Below are 15,211 nucleotides of genomic sequence, written 5' to 3'. Positions count from 1 at the left end.
TTTAATACACTCCTTGGTGTCATTTATAAATAAATACATTCATTTAGTTGATAAATGTCAGATGTGGTGAATTATTTTTAACAAATTTTCAACAGTAAGCTTTACTTAACCATTTAAACATTGTGGCGATGCATTTTTTCATCTCATTTTCACAGTTAACATAATCAAAGAACCTGTTGTAACAAACAAAAGTAATTTCTGTGATATTCCTTTCTCCAGCCATATTTATTTGTTCATGTGTACATCAATTTTTTGTCCAACAAGTCATTATGACACTATTCACTGGTCTCTGGATCCTATCAGCAAATATTTGCAGACTTCATGTCAAAACAAGAGTGGGGTAAGAAAGACATATGGGGAAATTGGGGTGTTGTTGATAGTAAATAAATTTAATGTCTGTTTTACCCTTGACCTCAGGCCTGTTTTATCTGGGAGACCCTGTTTTTTTTTCCATATATAACACTCGTAAATCCCCTGGGATTCAATCATACCACCCTGGGTGTTCCAACATACACTCTGTTAAGCAAGCATGCTTGCATACTGGCACAGAGCATAATTTCAGGGAAGCTCTGTGTACATAATATAAATGGAGTAAAATGCTGCAACACTGATCAGACTTCAGCAGAGGGAACACTGGGAGTATTCATCACTCCAGGTTTGAAATATTCGGTTGGTATTTCGGATGGAAAACAACTAAAAATAATTGTTTTAGTAAAAAAACTAAAAATAGTCAAATCAAAATGAGACAAAAAACGGGACTCAGAATGATAGTGAGAGAGAATGTTTGAAGGACAGCACATGTGAGTGTGTGTTGAAGAGGGAGAGTGTGTGAGTGGACTTGGAGAACACCAGACTCAGAGCTGGAGTCATCCAGATAATTTGGCACCTCTCCGCCGGGGGATCCTGAGCGGAGATAAGACTTTCCCTCACGCTCTGGGAAATTGGTAGTTGACGTGAAATACTTTCGGGAAATTGACATGTCCTAGGTGACATTATACTCCATTTAAAACTACTTTAAGCAGCATTTGGATTATTCTTTTAAAGCAGACTTTAATAATCTCATATTATTTAGAACACGGCATCCGTAATAACAGAACATTTATTAAATGATTAAAAAAGTACTCAAAATCAAATGTAAATACTGTTTTATTTTTTATTTTATTAAGTAAATTTTTAGACGCAACGTTTGGAGTTGATTAGAAATGGGGAACAGCAAGTTATAGCACATTCCCAGAGTTGCTGCTGTTACATAAAGCTACAGCTTGGTGGTGCTTAAAAACAATTAACTGGAGGGGCTGGGGAGAATTTTAAGCCGCATACCACAAACTATAACAAACACCACTCCAAATAAAATTAAAAAAATACTTGATTAATACTTTTGTAAGTATACTTTTATAAGTATTTCTGCTTGTCTATGAGTGCCACCTGCTGGCAGAGAGTGAATTTGCATTTTTATTCTGCCTGTTTTTTTTTTTTTTTTTTTTTTTCACACCTTGCTCTGAGCTAAAGGTCTTCACGGGTCCACCTGGATCTGAAAACCCGAGACCAGAGCAGGTTCTGGTCAAAAACCTCAAAAAAGTTTCTCAGACATTGGTCTGGTTCGGTATTACTGGCCTCGGGTCTCTAATTTAAGTGTTTAAGTGTTTTTCCAAATGGACTCGATATGACCCGAATTCTGTTAAACTATCCCAGATGCTCAGGAGCCACTCAGAAAACCACTATTAATTAAAGCATAATTTACAGTGCTTTTAAGAACAATAAAACAAAGGTTGGGATGGTGATATCATTGTTCCTTTTGCTTCTAACTTCTAAATTTACCCAGCTCCTTCCATTTGTCATCATTATCACTTTAGGTTTGAGGATAAACAAGCATTGCTTGATTGGTGAATATCCATGAAGAAAAGCTAAATATAATGAAATAATATTTAATTATTTAGATAATTATAAACGTACACAAACAGAAATCCTTTTTACATATGTGACCCTGGACCACAAAACCACCTATAAATAAGCTTTCCATTGATGTATGTTTTGTTAGGATAGGACAATATTTGGCCGATATACAACTATTTGAAAATCTGGAATCTGAGGGTGCAAAAAAGTTGTCTAAATGAAGTTCTTAGCATTGTATATTACTAATCAAAAATTAAGTTTTGATATGTTTACGGTAGGAAATTTACAAGAGACCCTTGGTCTGACTGAAGACCTGACAGAGTCCTCTCTAAGAATGTCTTTATTTCTTAGTGGTGGCAGAAGAAGAGAGCTGCAGTGACTGCTGGGAGCTTTAAGCTCATCCTTTGCAGGAGCCAGCATAATCCCTGTCCTGATATCAGCAGTGTGGTGATACCTGACAGAGCATTCCTCAGATAAAACACAAGGCCAGATCAGAGGGATGTCTCACAGATGCCCAGAAGACATAAAAAGGAGAAGAGATGTGAGAGAGTAGAAGGTAAACAGAAAGAAGATGGCATGACATACTGTTCTCTATTTCCAACACAAAAGCATAATCTCTTTTTTTTCTTTCTTTCTTTCTTTTTTTGTTTTTTTTGTAATAAACCCTCTCTGGTTATGTCAGACTTATGCACAGACAATGCAGCAAATAAAAACCAGACAGTGCAGACTTTCGCCAACACATAGCAATGGATTTTGTTTCCCAACCCACCCCACCCTCCCCGTTACACTATACTTTTTAAACAACAGACAGCAATGCAAAGGAATAAAAGAAACACCCCAAAAACACACACAAAAAGTTTATAATTAGTGCACTTGTCACTGTCACTTACTGTATGTACACGACATCATTTTTTTTTTTTTTTTTTGATGACTTAAAAAAATAAAAAAAATAAAAATAAAAATCTTTTTTTTTAAAGAAATTAATACTTATATTCAGCAAGAATTTAATTAAATTGATCAAAAGTGTCAGTAAAGCTATGACTTCCAAAAATTCTAATCCTGCACTTTTGAACTTTCTATTCATCAAAGAATCATGATTGTACAGTTTTCACTAAAATATTAAACGCCACAACCATTTTCAAGTCAATGTAAAATACATGTGAAGGAAAATGCATGTGTATAAATATATAGAAATATTATATATGGATCGTATTATACATAAATATAAATATATACTGCATATATTTCTGAAATACAGTAGTGTGCAAAAGTCTTAGGCCACTAGTATTTTCATCAGCTAAAAAATGGTTTAAAGTCAGTTAAAGTCGGTCTTTTGCTGTAGTGTGTCAGTAGGAAATATTAGTTTACATTTCTAAACATTCATTTTGCCATTAATTATAATAATCCAGTGAGATTTTTGTATGGAGCACAGGCTGTTGTCAGACTCCTTGTGCAAACAGAGATCTGATCTCTCCATCATTCAATCCAGTCTGTCTTAAGAAACAGAAAAATGGAGACAGACTAAATCCAGAAGAACTGTGGCAACATCTCCAAGATGCTTTAAGAGTCCTATACCTACAAAGCTACAGCACTGTTAAAATTTTTAGGCAGTTAAGCAGTTTTTCTGTTTCTTCATGTCATTCCAAAGACAGACTGGATGATGGTGAGATCAGATCTCTGTGTGGAGCACTGGCTGTTGTCAGACTGCCTGTGCAAACAAAAATCTCACTAGATTATTACAATTAATGGCAAACAGAATGTTTGGAAATGTAAACCGATATTTTTTTACTGACACACTACAGCAAAAGATAGAAATAACTTTAAACCATTTTTTAGCTGATGAAAATACTAGTGGCCTAAAACTTTTGCACAGTACTGTATATACATGCATCAGTGTGTATTTATATATACATATAAATATACACAGTACACACATATATTTTATGTAAACAAACTTATTTTGAAAGTGATTGTTATATTGTACATTTGTTATGTTGCATTTCTTTGTGTTATTGTGTTATCTTTTTCCTTTACAATAACCATCTGCCCTTACACACACACATAAACCAGCAAACACAAATCCACTGGTGGAGGAATGGACAAGTGGATGTGTATGTGTCCCCTGAGGCCCGTTTTGACGGGCTCTGCTTTTGTACGGCTGTTTGTTTGTGTGTAGAATGGCACACTTCCACAGCACAAGTCAGGTGCTCTGCGGGGATGTCCATCATAAAACGCACACAAACTGCCATAGCACACTCTAAAAGAAAACATGTTTTTTTTTTTCCTTTTACATGAAGTCAGAATAAAATGTGTGAAGAAAGAACAAAAACATCTTTTGTCCCTCTAGCAAAGCACTTAGATCTGTGTGCACAGATTGCCCAGCAAACAATAAATTCTGATTGTCCACTCACCTGTCAAAGGAGTGAAACTGGACGGACTGGTCACGGGAAGCATCGCCTACTGCACCCAGAAACCCGGGCGGTATAAGGCTAGGGTCCACCACGATGTCATCAGAGGGTGCGCTAACAAGACTTCTCAAAATATCCTTGACATTAACGTTTTTTCCTTTGCTGTCTCTATCAGTGACCTCTTGGCCTCTCTTGACTTCAGAAGACAAGGTAGACAGGGCTTCGGATACAGCATCTGGGCCGCTCTGTGTCTCGCCATCACTGGGGACGACTGAGGTCTTCCCATCTTCAATACTAGAGTCTCGACGATGAGGAGACAAACCGTTCTCAAGATCAGACTGACCACTCTCTGCAAAAAAAACACAACAATCCACTGCTCAAAACACTGAATGCATGTACATGTTCTGTAGGTTCTCTGGCTTCAAGGTTACAGCAGTGATTATATGTGGGTTCAGGGGGTCACCTGTGCTCCTGACAGACTGTGAGCGCTGGGCATGCCTTTTGTCATTGTGTGGCTCAAGGATGTCTCGATATTTAGATACCATGAGTACAGAGATGAAGTACACCACTGCCAGGGCCAGGAACTGAGCCTGTTTACTGTCCTCCTAAAGCAAAGCACAACAAAACAATTTGCAAATATTAAAGTATTGTAAAAATTATCCTGCTATTTTGTCTTCTTGAAAAGAAATTAATCATTTTCATTCAGCAAGGATGCACAAATTGATCAAAAGTAATCTTATAAAGTAAAAAAGTACATTTATAATAAAGTGTAGTACATGCAAAGTATACCAGAGTAAAACCATGGTTAATTTTCTTAAAGGAATTCGGATTTGTGTATACTTTCTTCATTCTTTGTTTTGTTATTATAACTGTACTGCCTTAATTGTTTTATGCTTTCTACTGTTTAAGAAAAAAAAAAAAGATATGTACTAATTGAAAAAATTAAACACTTATTTCATAGATGTCTTTCAATAATTCAAGCACTTTTCAAGTACCTCTTAAGGAGTATTGCTATTTTCAAGGGTTTTCCAGGACTTAAATTTCAAATTGTCAAATTACTTTACAAAGTACTTTAAGCACCTTGTACAAACCCTAAAAAATTATGTCAAATAAATGCTGTTGTTTTCAACAAAATGGTTTTCAACACTGGTAATATTGGTAATGATTTCTGTAGGATCATGTGACATTAAGGACTGTAGTAATGGCTGTAAAAAGCCATACAGTGGCATGCAGAAGTTTGGGAACCCCTTGCAGAATCTGTGAAATAGTTTAAATAATTTAAATAGAATAAATAGTAAGAGAGATCAAACAAAATGCATGTTATTTTTTATTTAGTGCTGGCCTGAGTAAGATATTTTAGATAAAAGATGTTTACATCTTTTTGTGGACATTACGTCCACAAGACAAAAACATAGCTGAAATTATTAAAATAATAATGAATAATAATAAAAGTTTTCTTAATACTGTGTGTGGTTACCTGAATGATCTACGACTGTTTTTTTGTTTTGTGATGAACAATCACTGATGCTCCAGAAGGAAACACGATGCATTAAAAGCTGGGGGTTGAAAACGTTTTGAATTTGAAGATCAAGGTAAACTGTACTTAATTTGTCTTTCGGGAAACATGCATGTATCTTCTGTTGCTTCTGAAGGGCAGTACTAAATGGAAAAAAATTATATTTCAACAAAAAAAGAAAAATTTTGACATCTTTATCCTGTTCAAAAGTTTTCATCCCCGGCTCTCTGTTTGAACTTTTTTTAATAATAGTTGTGTTTGAGTCCCTCAGTTGTCCTCAGTCTGAAAAGATGGATCTCAAAACCATACAGTCACTGCTGGAAAGGGTTCAAATATGCAAAATATGCTGGAAAACCAAAGAATCTGCAGGACATGGAAGATTTTTCTGAAGAACAGTGCTGAGGTTTACTGTTCAGAACAAACAAGTGACTCATGAATTACCATCACAAAACAAAAAAACAGTCGTAGATCATCCAGGTAACCACACAGAGTTATTAAGAACAACGGGTTCTTTTGAAGGGGGTTATTTTAATAATTTCAGCTATTTTTGTCTTGTGGACTATATGTAAACATCTTTTAATGTAAAATATCTTACTCAGGACAGTACTAAATAAAAAAAAACATGCATTTTGTATGATCTCTCTTATTTTGTTAAAATTATTCACATTTTCACAGATTCTCCAAGGGGTTCCCATACCACTGTATTTCATACATGTCTTTCAATAATTCAAGCACTTTTCAAGCACCTCGTAAGGAATATTGCTATTTTTTTAAGGGTTTCCCAGGCCAAAAAGTCAAATTTAAGTACTTCAAACACCTTGTACAAACCCTGAAAAAGTATGTCAAATAAACGCTGTTGTTTTCAACACAATGGTTTTCAGCACTGGTAATAATAAGATGTTTCCTAAGGACCAATTTAGCATATTATTCTTAGAATAATTTCTGAAGGATCATGTGACACTAACAACTGGAGCAATGCTGTAAAAAATATATATTTTACTATATGATATAAAAATATACCTTATTATAATTAGCATGCCTCAAGGAGCTGTTTATCATAACCAAGCCAATCGAACGCAGGATATTGTTTGGCCAAATCTTTAGGCTTTTTTTAATAAAAATAATTTTGAATAAAAAGTCACTCCGAAAAAGAAAAACATGTTCTGCTACAAGTGACTTTTTTTTCTTTCTAGAGAACTACAGAAATCATGAGATCAGTGAGAAATGCAGTAGTTGAATACGAGTACTGAGTGAAAAACTCACTATGTCTCTAAACACAACAGCACGGAGACGATTGATGTCCATGTCCTGCAGAAGCCGGTCTAAATCTCTGATAGGAGACATCCCTCCAGTCACAATGTCCACAGGACTCTGCAACGCACACACACACACATAAACACAGTTCACACAGTCTCATTCAGAATGTCAGTTCAGCACAGTTTTTTCAAAAAAAAAAAAAAAAAAAAAAAAATCACTGCTCCAACATTTGACATTAGTTGGATTTTGTAAAAACTAGGGTGTTTTACTACTTTGCTGTTCCACATTTAGACAGCGCTGAGGCACAGAGGCATTAATGGAACAGTTTTGCTAAGATTCTTAATAATAGATGAGCTGTGAGTGTGGAGTGTAAGTTACACAACACATTAAGGTAGAAAAATCTTTTATTTTTTTACTGGAACTGTAAGAATCCATGGGCCATTGACCAAAAGGATTCTATTTAAGGATTGTTTTTAACATCCTATTTAAAATTACCATCTGGACAGTAGAGAGAGAGAGAGAGAGAGACAGAGGTATCCTTGGCATGATGTTGAACTTGCCTGTGCTGGTATAGACTTGGCGGCTCCCAGAAGGCTTTGCTGTCCACGGCTGCTCTCTGCACCAGACTTACCCAGAGTGTGCTGCTGACATTCCAGACAGTTTCTCACAGCCATCGCGCACACTGAGGGGGAGAGAGAGTGTGTGAGAGAGGGACAGACGGAGAGAGAGTGCAACTGAGAGGTAGAAATGCAGAGAAAAAGACAACGTCACAGAGATGAAAGGCTACCAGAATGAAAAGATATATAGACTAAAGGAAACATGACATATGAGAAGGTCGTTGCATGACAGTGAAAAAGGGTTAAAATACCATCTTATGAGTAAAAGCAGTGAAAACTAAAGGCATAAGTAGACAACAAAAAATTACTTTTTTCCTTCCTTTTTTTTCTGAAAGAATATGGACAATTTCTAAGGTGATGTCAATGTTTTTGTGTGTGTGTGTGTGTGTTGCTATATTGTTTCTAAGACATTGCATGATGGTTGAAAGCTGGCTGTTTACTGGCCCAAGTCAAAAAATTCCCACCCCCAAGTTTTTATGATATTCTAGACTCCAGATATGGCTCGGGTCCCTCCTTCACTGTAAGTCTAAAAGATGTTTTAATGTCCACCTGGCAGGTCATCGTAAATCTGATCATTTAGAAGAGTAATAGCACATCTCTCCTCAAAAAGCAGCACGATTTTAAGTATGATGTGTATATCTGCAGCACAAATGTTGTGAGACGATAAAGTTTAATACTTCACTGATACTACTGTTCAAAAGTTTATGTCAGTATCATTTTTGTTTGTTATATGGGTCCGTTTTTTTTTTCTCTTTTTTTCTTTCTTTTTTTTTTTTTTTTTAGAAATTAATGTATTTATTCAGCAAGAATACATTACAGACTTTTTTTAATGGACAAGTTTATATTTAAAATAATTCCTTTTCACCATGGAATCCTAAACAAACAAAAAAAGCACCAAATAAGTATATTAGAATGATGAGGTGACACTGAAGACTGGCTGTATAAAATGGCTGTATAAAATTCAGATTTGCTGTCACAAGAATAAATTCCTGTAATTTTAAAACTTTTAAATAGAAAGTTCTATCTATTAAGTTCTATTCTAACAATACTGCACAATATTATTATTTTTACTGTATTTTTTGATCACATAAATGCAGCATTGGTGAAAATAAGAGACATCCTTCAAATATATTTTTAAAAAACTTTGGAATGTATGTTGAGGAGTATGTGTGTGTGTGTTTTTGTTTGTTTGTTTGTTTGTTTGTTTTCTTTAGATATGAGCATAAAAGTGACATTTCCCTAAACAATAATTATTTTCATGTCATGAATGATAATCATTAAATTGCCAATATAAATAAAATGTATACTAATTATACTATTTTACATTTTAATTAAGTAAAACACTAAAAAATAAAAATATTTAGATAAATTAAATGGATAATTAAGGGATATTCACTTTTGATTAGTTAAACGTTAGTCTTTTTAATTTATTAATGTTTTAAAGATTACATTTAAGCATTAGATGATAGCAAAGGTAATCCAAATATAAAAATAGTGAGCATGCAGAATTAAATATCAGGTAAAACAATTAATATTTATTTATATAGATAAATATCTACTTATACAGATAAATTATCAGTTTTAAAAAAACTCTAATATTGACCATTAACAAATATATAAAAGTTTGGGATCTTTTTATATTTATATCTTGGGATATAAAAGTTTTGTCTCTTATGCTCATCAAGGCTGTATGTATTTGAATATAGAAAAAACAGTACTACAATTTCTAATACTGGTTTACTATTATTATACTTTAAAATGTAATTTACTTCTGTGATGCAGTGCAGAATTTGTATCAGTCCAGTTTACTCCAGTCTTGAGTGTCACATGATCCTTCAGAAATCATTCTAATATGCTGTTTTATAATCAGTGTTGAAACTGCTGTGCTGCTTAACATTTGTTTGGAATCTACGATACTTTTTTCCTTGATTCTTTGACGAATAAAGTAACGAAAAAAAGCATTTATTCAAAATAGAAATCTTTTCTAACAATATACACTGCCTAAAAGTTTAGAAACACCCCTGGCAAAGTGTATTTTATTACAATATCAGCATAAATCCTTATAATTGTTTGGTGAAAATGCATTAAAGTAACTTGGCATTATCACTGAAGACCAGCAATAATAATTTTCATTTTGATTACATAATAATGGAATAATATATACATGTCAGACATGTCCCTTTGCCAGCTGTGATGCCTGGTTATTGGTTTAAACTTGGCCCAGGTTCAGCACACCTTCAACAACTGATTGCCAATTAAGTTTAGAATATAATGAATTTAGGCCCAGAATATGCAGAGCCGCTAATGGTGGATATTTTGATGAATCGAAAATATAAGTTTTTATGTAATAAAATATTTCATATTTTATATTTTTTATATATAAAAAAAGTTTTCGCAGTTTGTGCTGTCCCAAAAAAATTATCACAATTTAAAAAGGATTCAAGCCAATATTGATCAAAACCCCACTTTACCAGGGCGTTTCCAGACTTTTGGAGGGCAAGGTAAGTCTTTACACTCACTTTTCATCCATTTAACACATCCTTGCTGAATAAAAGTATTAATTTCTTAAAAAAAATGTAAAGTCCCCAAGAAAAATGTACTGACCCCAAACTTTTGAATAGTAATGTATATTGTAACACAAAATTTTTATTTAGAAAAAACACTGTTCTTTTTAATTTTTTATTCATCAAAAATTTAAATTCTAAGAAATGTCACAGGTCCCATAAAATATGAATCAGCACAACTGTTTTCAATATTGTTGAAACATAATTGAAGCATCATGTGACACTGAAGACTAAGTAATGATGCTGAAAATTCCGCTTTGCTTCACAGGAATACATTATATTTTGAAGTATATTAAAACTGTTATTTTAAATTGCAATAATATTTCACACTTTTTTGTATTTTTAAATAAATGTAGCCTTGATCAGCATAAGAAACTTCTTTAAAAACATTAAAAATCTCACTGATCCCAAACTTTTGAACAGCACTGTAGTTCCAATATATCACACATCTCTTCACCACTAAAAATAAACACGTAAGTATAAAATAATTTGAAATTAACTAACAAATGAATAACACTACAGAAACACAGTGCAAGGTAATTTTTCTCCAAGGCATAATAGTCATATATAGTATAGAAAAGGAAAACACATTAAACTGTATGAGGTTTGGAAAACAGATGACGTTGCTTATTCTGTGTTTAATCATTTTGGCTGAGTTCCCACCACCACGGTGCAGAAAAATCCTCTAACTGCATTTAATTTGATGTATTGCATGCTATATGTAAGATTAGAACGGTGCATGTGCGTGTGTTTTCATTTTAATGTACTGCACATGAGTTTGAACTGCACAATAACGTGTGTGCGTGACTGTGCATGTGTACGTCTCTACTCAACCCTCTATCCTCTCATACCTTGACAACTGACAAATGTAAACTCCAAAACGCTTAGATTAAAGTTATTATTCCAGCGCGGAAACCGACCAGCTTTTTCCATTAGGCGTTCTAGTCATTTGAGCGAAAGAGAGAGCTATAGACGGAGAGATGGCGGGCTAAACCTTGTTACAGATCCCAAATCAGATTACACACTGGCAGACCTCATCAAATATTCATTTTATACTTTCAGCCCTCCTAAAAACAGGCTTCGGTTTCACTCTCAGTCCACCAATCAGGAAGGTCCGCCCTGCCCTTGCTGCACACTGTCGAGTCGATTTAACACGCCGGCCATTTTGTTCAGTGGGTCTGGGTGCTACACGGGCGAGAGAGCCGATGTGGCAAAGCGGAGGGGTAGTAGAGTGGAAAAGTGTTATATTTAGAGGAGAGGGAGTTTGATGGTGCCTAGATAGCTTCAGGGAGGGTCACGTAGAGTGTGTTTGTGCGTATGTGTGTGAGAGAAAGAGAAATGAATAATGTAACCGATCTGAACGGCTGGATTTCTGTTATGCGGTCTATAATGCTGCAGTACAGTTTGTGATACATAGACATATAAAGAAGGAGGTGCCTCAGGCTACAAAACAGCCATTAGAGTCAATGTCCTGATGACGCTCGTCATTTTAGACCACTACAGTGTGGAGAGCTTATAATAACACTATTAGAGAACTCGCACAAAACAGAGAGCAAGTGAGGGAGAGGGAGGGATGGAAAGGAAAAGCAGTTATTACCTCTACCATATGAGCCAATACAGAGAAATCAATGAGCAAAAAAAGACAAAACCTAGTGAGCTGCCTCAGTGCTTCAGACGTTTAGCTCATCGACTTGCTAATATCAAACTCAATTAAAATCAAATGCAGGATGATTTTTTGTAAAAAGAAAAAAGAGGCAGTGAGTGAGAAAGAAAAACAGGTTGAGAATAAACATTAAGAGCATTATTAAGACATTATTTAAAAACCATAGACGAATGAAAAAGTGAGTGAGCAGAACAGGAAAAAAAGAGATGAGACATTGATTCAGGGATACATACACTACTATTCAAAAGCTTGGAGACTGTAATGTTTTTAGAGTTGTACAGTCAAGGCTACATTTTTTTGATCAAAAATACAGTAATACTTTTAAATATCATTATAATTTAAAATAACCATTTAAAACAACATTTCACAACAGCCGGCGCACGACGCGTCAACATGCTCTGGCATATATACAAGAGCAAGCAACCATAACTTCAGTCGATCAGGCTCAAAATTTTGGAGTCAGTAAAAAGTCAACACTCCCCAAATGAGCGCGCGCAAGCAAGCGTAGTCTTTTGGTTTTTAATTTTTGCAACAATCAGGATAAGCACATGTCATTTTGAGTAGCCGTCATACCCACAATCTCTGCAGTCTAAACAATGAGTGACATATACGCGCAACAGATTTCTTTGGCTGTTGTGAAGGATAGTTGGACATTGCAGTGGATCAGAGGTAAAAAAAAAAAAAAGGATATTAATACTGTTCAGTTTCTTGCACAGACCGATTGTTTAGGGTCTTAACACCTCAATGTATCGTCATGAGCCGCAGTGTTTAATTTGGTTTTGTCTGTGTATGTTTTTTGACTCTCATAGCCGTGGATCCCATTGATTGCCATTATATGACTGACGGACTGCAACGGTTTGAGTTAAAAATCTTCGTTTGTGTTCTACCGATGAAACAAAGTCAACTACATCTTGGATGCCCTTGGGGTAAGATAGATTTTCATTTTTGGGTGAACTATCACTTTAACTGTTTTTGATACATGTTTTATTTAGGGTGACCACCTGGCAATAGGGCTGTTGCGGGACATAGTTGTGATTTTGCGGGACATTGCGGGACACGTGTGAGACTGATACATTTTCTACTGTTATGCTATGTAAATACTGATTACATCCGTTGTTATATGCGCTAATCTGTGTTTCTGAGAGCGCACATGCAAACGAGAGAAAGCACGTCTTTTTTTATGAGATTGAAGAGAATCCACCTGCGAGAGAAGAGATTTGTGCTTGCGCATTTTTATGCATTACAATAACGCACTGCACACATTTGTCATTAAAACAACGCCACGGAAACCTTAAATAATAATACATTTTCTTGTGCTCTATAAATAAAATTTGCCTTGCCTTGCCTTCTATTAAAAAAAAAAAAAAAAAAAAAATCATTTATTCCCCATGATAGTTAAAGATGAATTTTCAATAGCCATTAATTTAGTCTTCAGTGTCACAAGATCTCATTCTAAGATATTCTGTCTTAGATATTATTCTAATATACTTTGCTGCTCAAGAAACACATTATTATTAATGTTGAAATCAGTTGTACAGCTTAATATTTTTTGGGCAACCATGATATATTTTTTCAGGATTCTTTCTGAATATAAATTTCAAATGAACAGCAGTTATTTTAAATAGGAATTTTTTACATTATAAATGGCACTTTGATCAATCTTATGAAAAAAATGTATTAATTTCTTTAAAAAATAATATTTTCACTGACCCTAAGACATACGTGAATATATCACAATTCTAGGGTGTCATGGATGGTTGCCAGGATGTTACTAAAGTGTTTGAGCATCTTTAGCATGTTGCTATACAGTTGCTAAAGGTGTTGCTAGATGGTTACTTACTGATTCAAGTCCCTATATATGTAGGGCCCTATGAAATCAGTTGAATTTTTTCCCAAATTCCATTTTGTTTTTTTCCTTTTCAATTTGTCTGGATTGCTTTTTTTTTTTTTTTTTTAAGTTTTACATTTTCTAGACTCTGTTTTAATGGTTAAATTAAAAACATAATAATCAAAAAGCACGTGTAATTAATTGAAATCAGGAAACGTACACAATCTAACAGCAATTTATTAAAAGTTTAACAATAATTACATTATTAAGGCTTTATGAAATACGCTTTATTTTTTCTCAAATTCTGCATTTTCTATTCATTTTCCATTTTTCATCAATTTTAATATTTAATGCATCTCTAATTAACTTATTTTATTAAATAAATAATTTATTATTATTTTATTTCTTTTTTCCCCACCAGAAATACTGCACTGTCTATTAACATTTTTTGGTAAATATTTTTTCTGCCAAATACTCCTTAAAAAATTATGTTTTAATAATATTAGTAGTAGTAGTAGTAGTAGTAGTACTTTCAATAGGTACATTAAGTAATATATTTCTGTCACAGTTAAAACAAATTTTTATTTTGATGGGTTTATTTTATTTTGAAGACCTTTACGTTTCTGTTTGTGTATGATATGACACAACTGTGCTCACGGTGACCCGAGTTCGATTGCCGTCTCGAGGTCCTATGCCAATCCCACTCCCCTCTCTCTACCCAATACTTTCCTGTCATCTCTTCACTGTCCTGTCTGAATAATAAAGGAACAAAAAGCCCAAAAATATAACTAATAATATGATATGACGATTGTTTTTTTCACAAGAAACAGTAAAATGCTCATGAAGTGAGTTTCAGTGCAGTATTTGTGTAGCACACGAAACAAGTCTGTGCCATTCATTCACAAGGAGATACATACACTCTTAAAAATAAAGGTGCTTTAAAAGGTTCTTCACAGCACTGCCATAGAAGAACCATTTTTGGTTCCACAAATAACCATCTCTTTCTTACCTTTTTACAATCTGAAGAACCTTCTTTCGCCGCAAAGAAGCTTTTGCGAAACAGAAAGGTTCTTCAGATCTTAATAGTTCTTTATGAAACATATTCTTCAATGACATAGTGAAGCACCTTTATTTTTAAGACCATAGTAGATGTAGGATTCATATTTAAGAAGTATTTTTTGCGGTTTAAGATTCACAGACACTAGTCCATATTGCATTCTGCTTTAAGCGTATTGACCTACTTTCCGATCTCAAGGAACAGGGTTGGGCACCCCTGCATTACAGTATACAGTAAATTCCATATTTATGAATGGATTCTGCAAATCCGTCTGCATTTTCTGCCTCGTGGAAATCAGAGGGCCCTATATATATCTTAGATCCTACCTTCAATGTAAGTCTATAAGATATCTTTAGTCATCTCCAATTGCTTAGTAAAAGCTCACTTCCTCACAACAAGCCACAAAAT

At 34.3% G+C, this 15,211-nt stretch overlaps 1 protein-coding gene across 6 annotated transcripts in view; it reads right to left on the bottom strand.

Moving 5' to 3' along the window:
- Nucleotides 1-15,211, bottom strand: part of lrba (LPS responsive beige-like anchor protein) — a 301,281-nt gene that overhangs the window by 199,499 nt on the left and 86,571 nt on the right. For all 6 annotated transcript variants that reach the window (XM_051123328.1, XM_051123244.1, XM_051123532.1 and 3 more), the window contains exons 26-29: nucleotides 7,635-7,756; nucleotides 7,081-7,188; nucleotides 4,765-4,906; nucleotides 4,305-4,650 (exon numbers count right to left, since the gene is read on the bottom strand). In XM_051123328.1, coding sequence (XP_050979285.1) covers nucleotides 4,305-4,650; nucleotides 4,765-4,906; nucleotides 7,081-7,188; nucleotides 7,635-7,756 — 718 coding nt within the window. The remainder of the gene's footprint in view (nucleotides 1-4,304; nucleotides 4,651-4,764; nucleotides 4,907-7,080; nucleotides 7,189-7,634; nucleotides 7,757-15,211) is intronic.

Source organism: Labeo rohita, chromosome 1 (genome assembly GCF_022985175.1).
Source record: "Labeo rohita strain BAU-BD-2019 chromosome 1, IGBB_LRoh.1.0, whole genome shotgun sequence".
NCBI classification, from domain to species: domain Eukaryota; kingdom Metazoa; phylum Chordata; class Actinopteri; order Cypriniformes; family Cyprinidae; genus Labeo; species Labeo rohita.
This window is presented reverse-complemented; position numbering and strand designations above follow the sequence as displayed.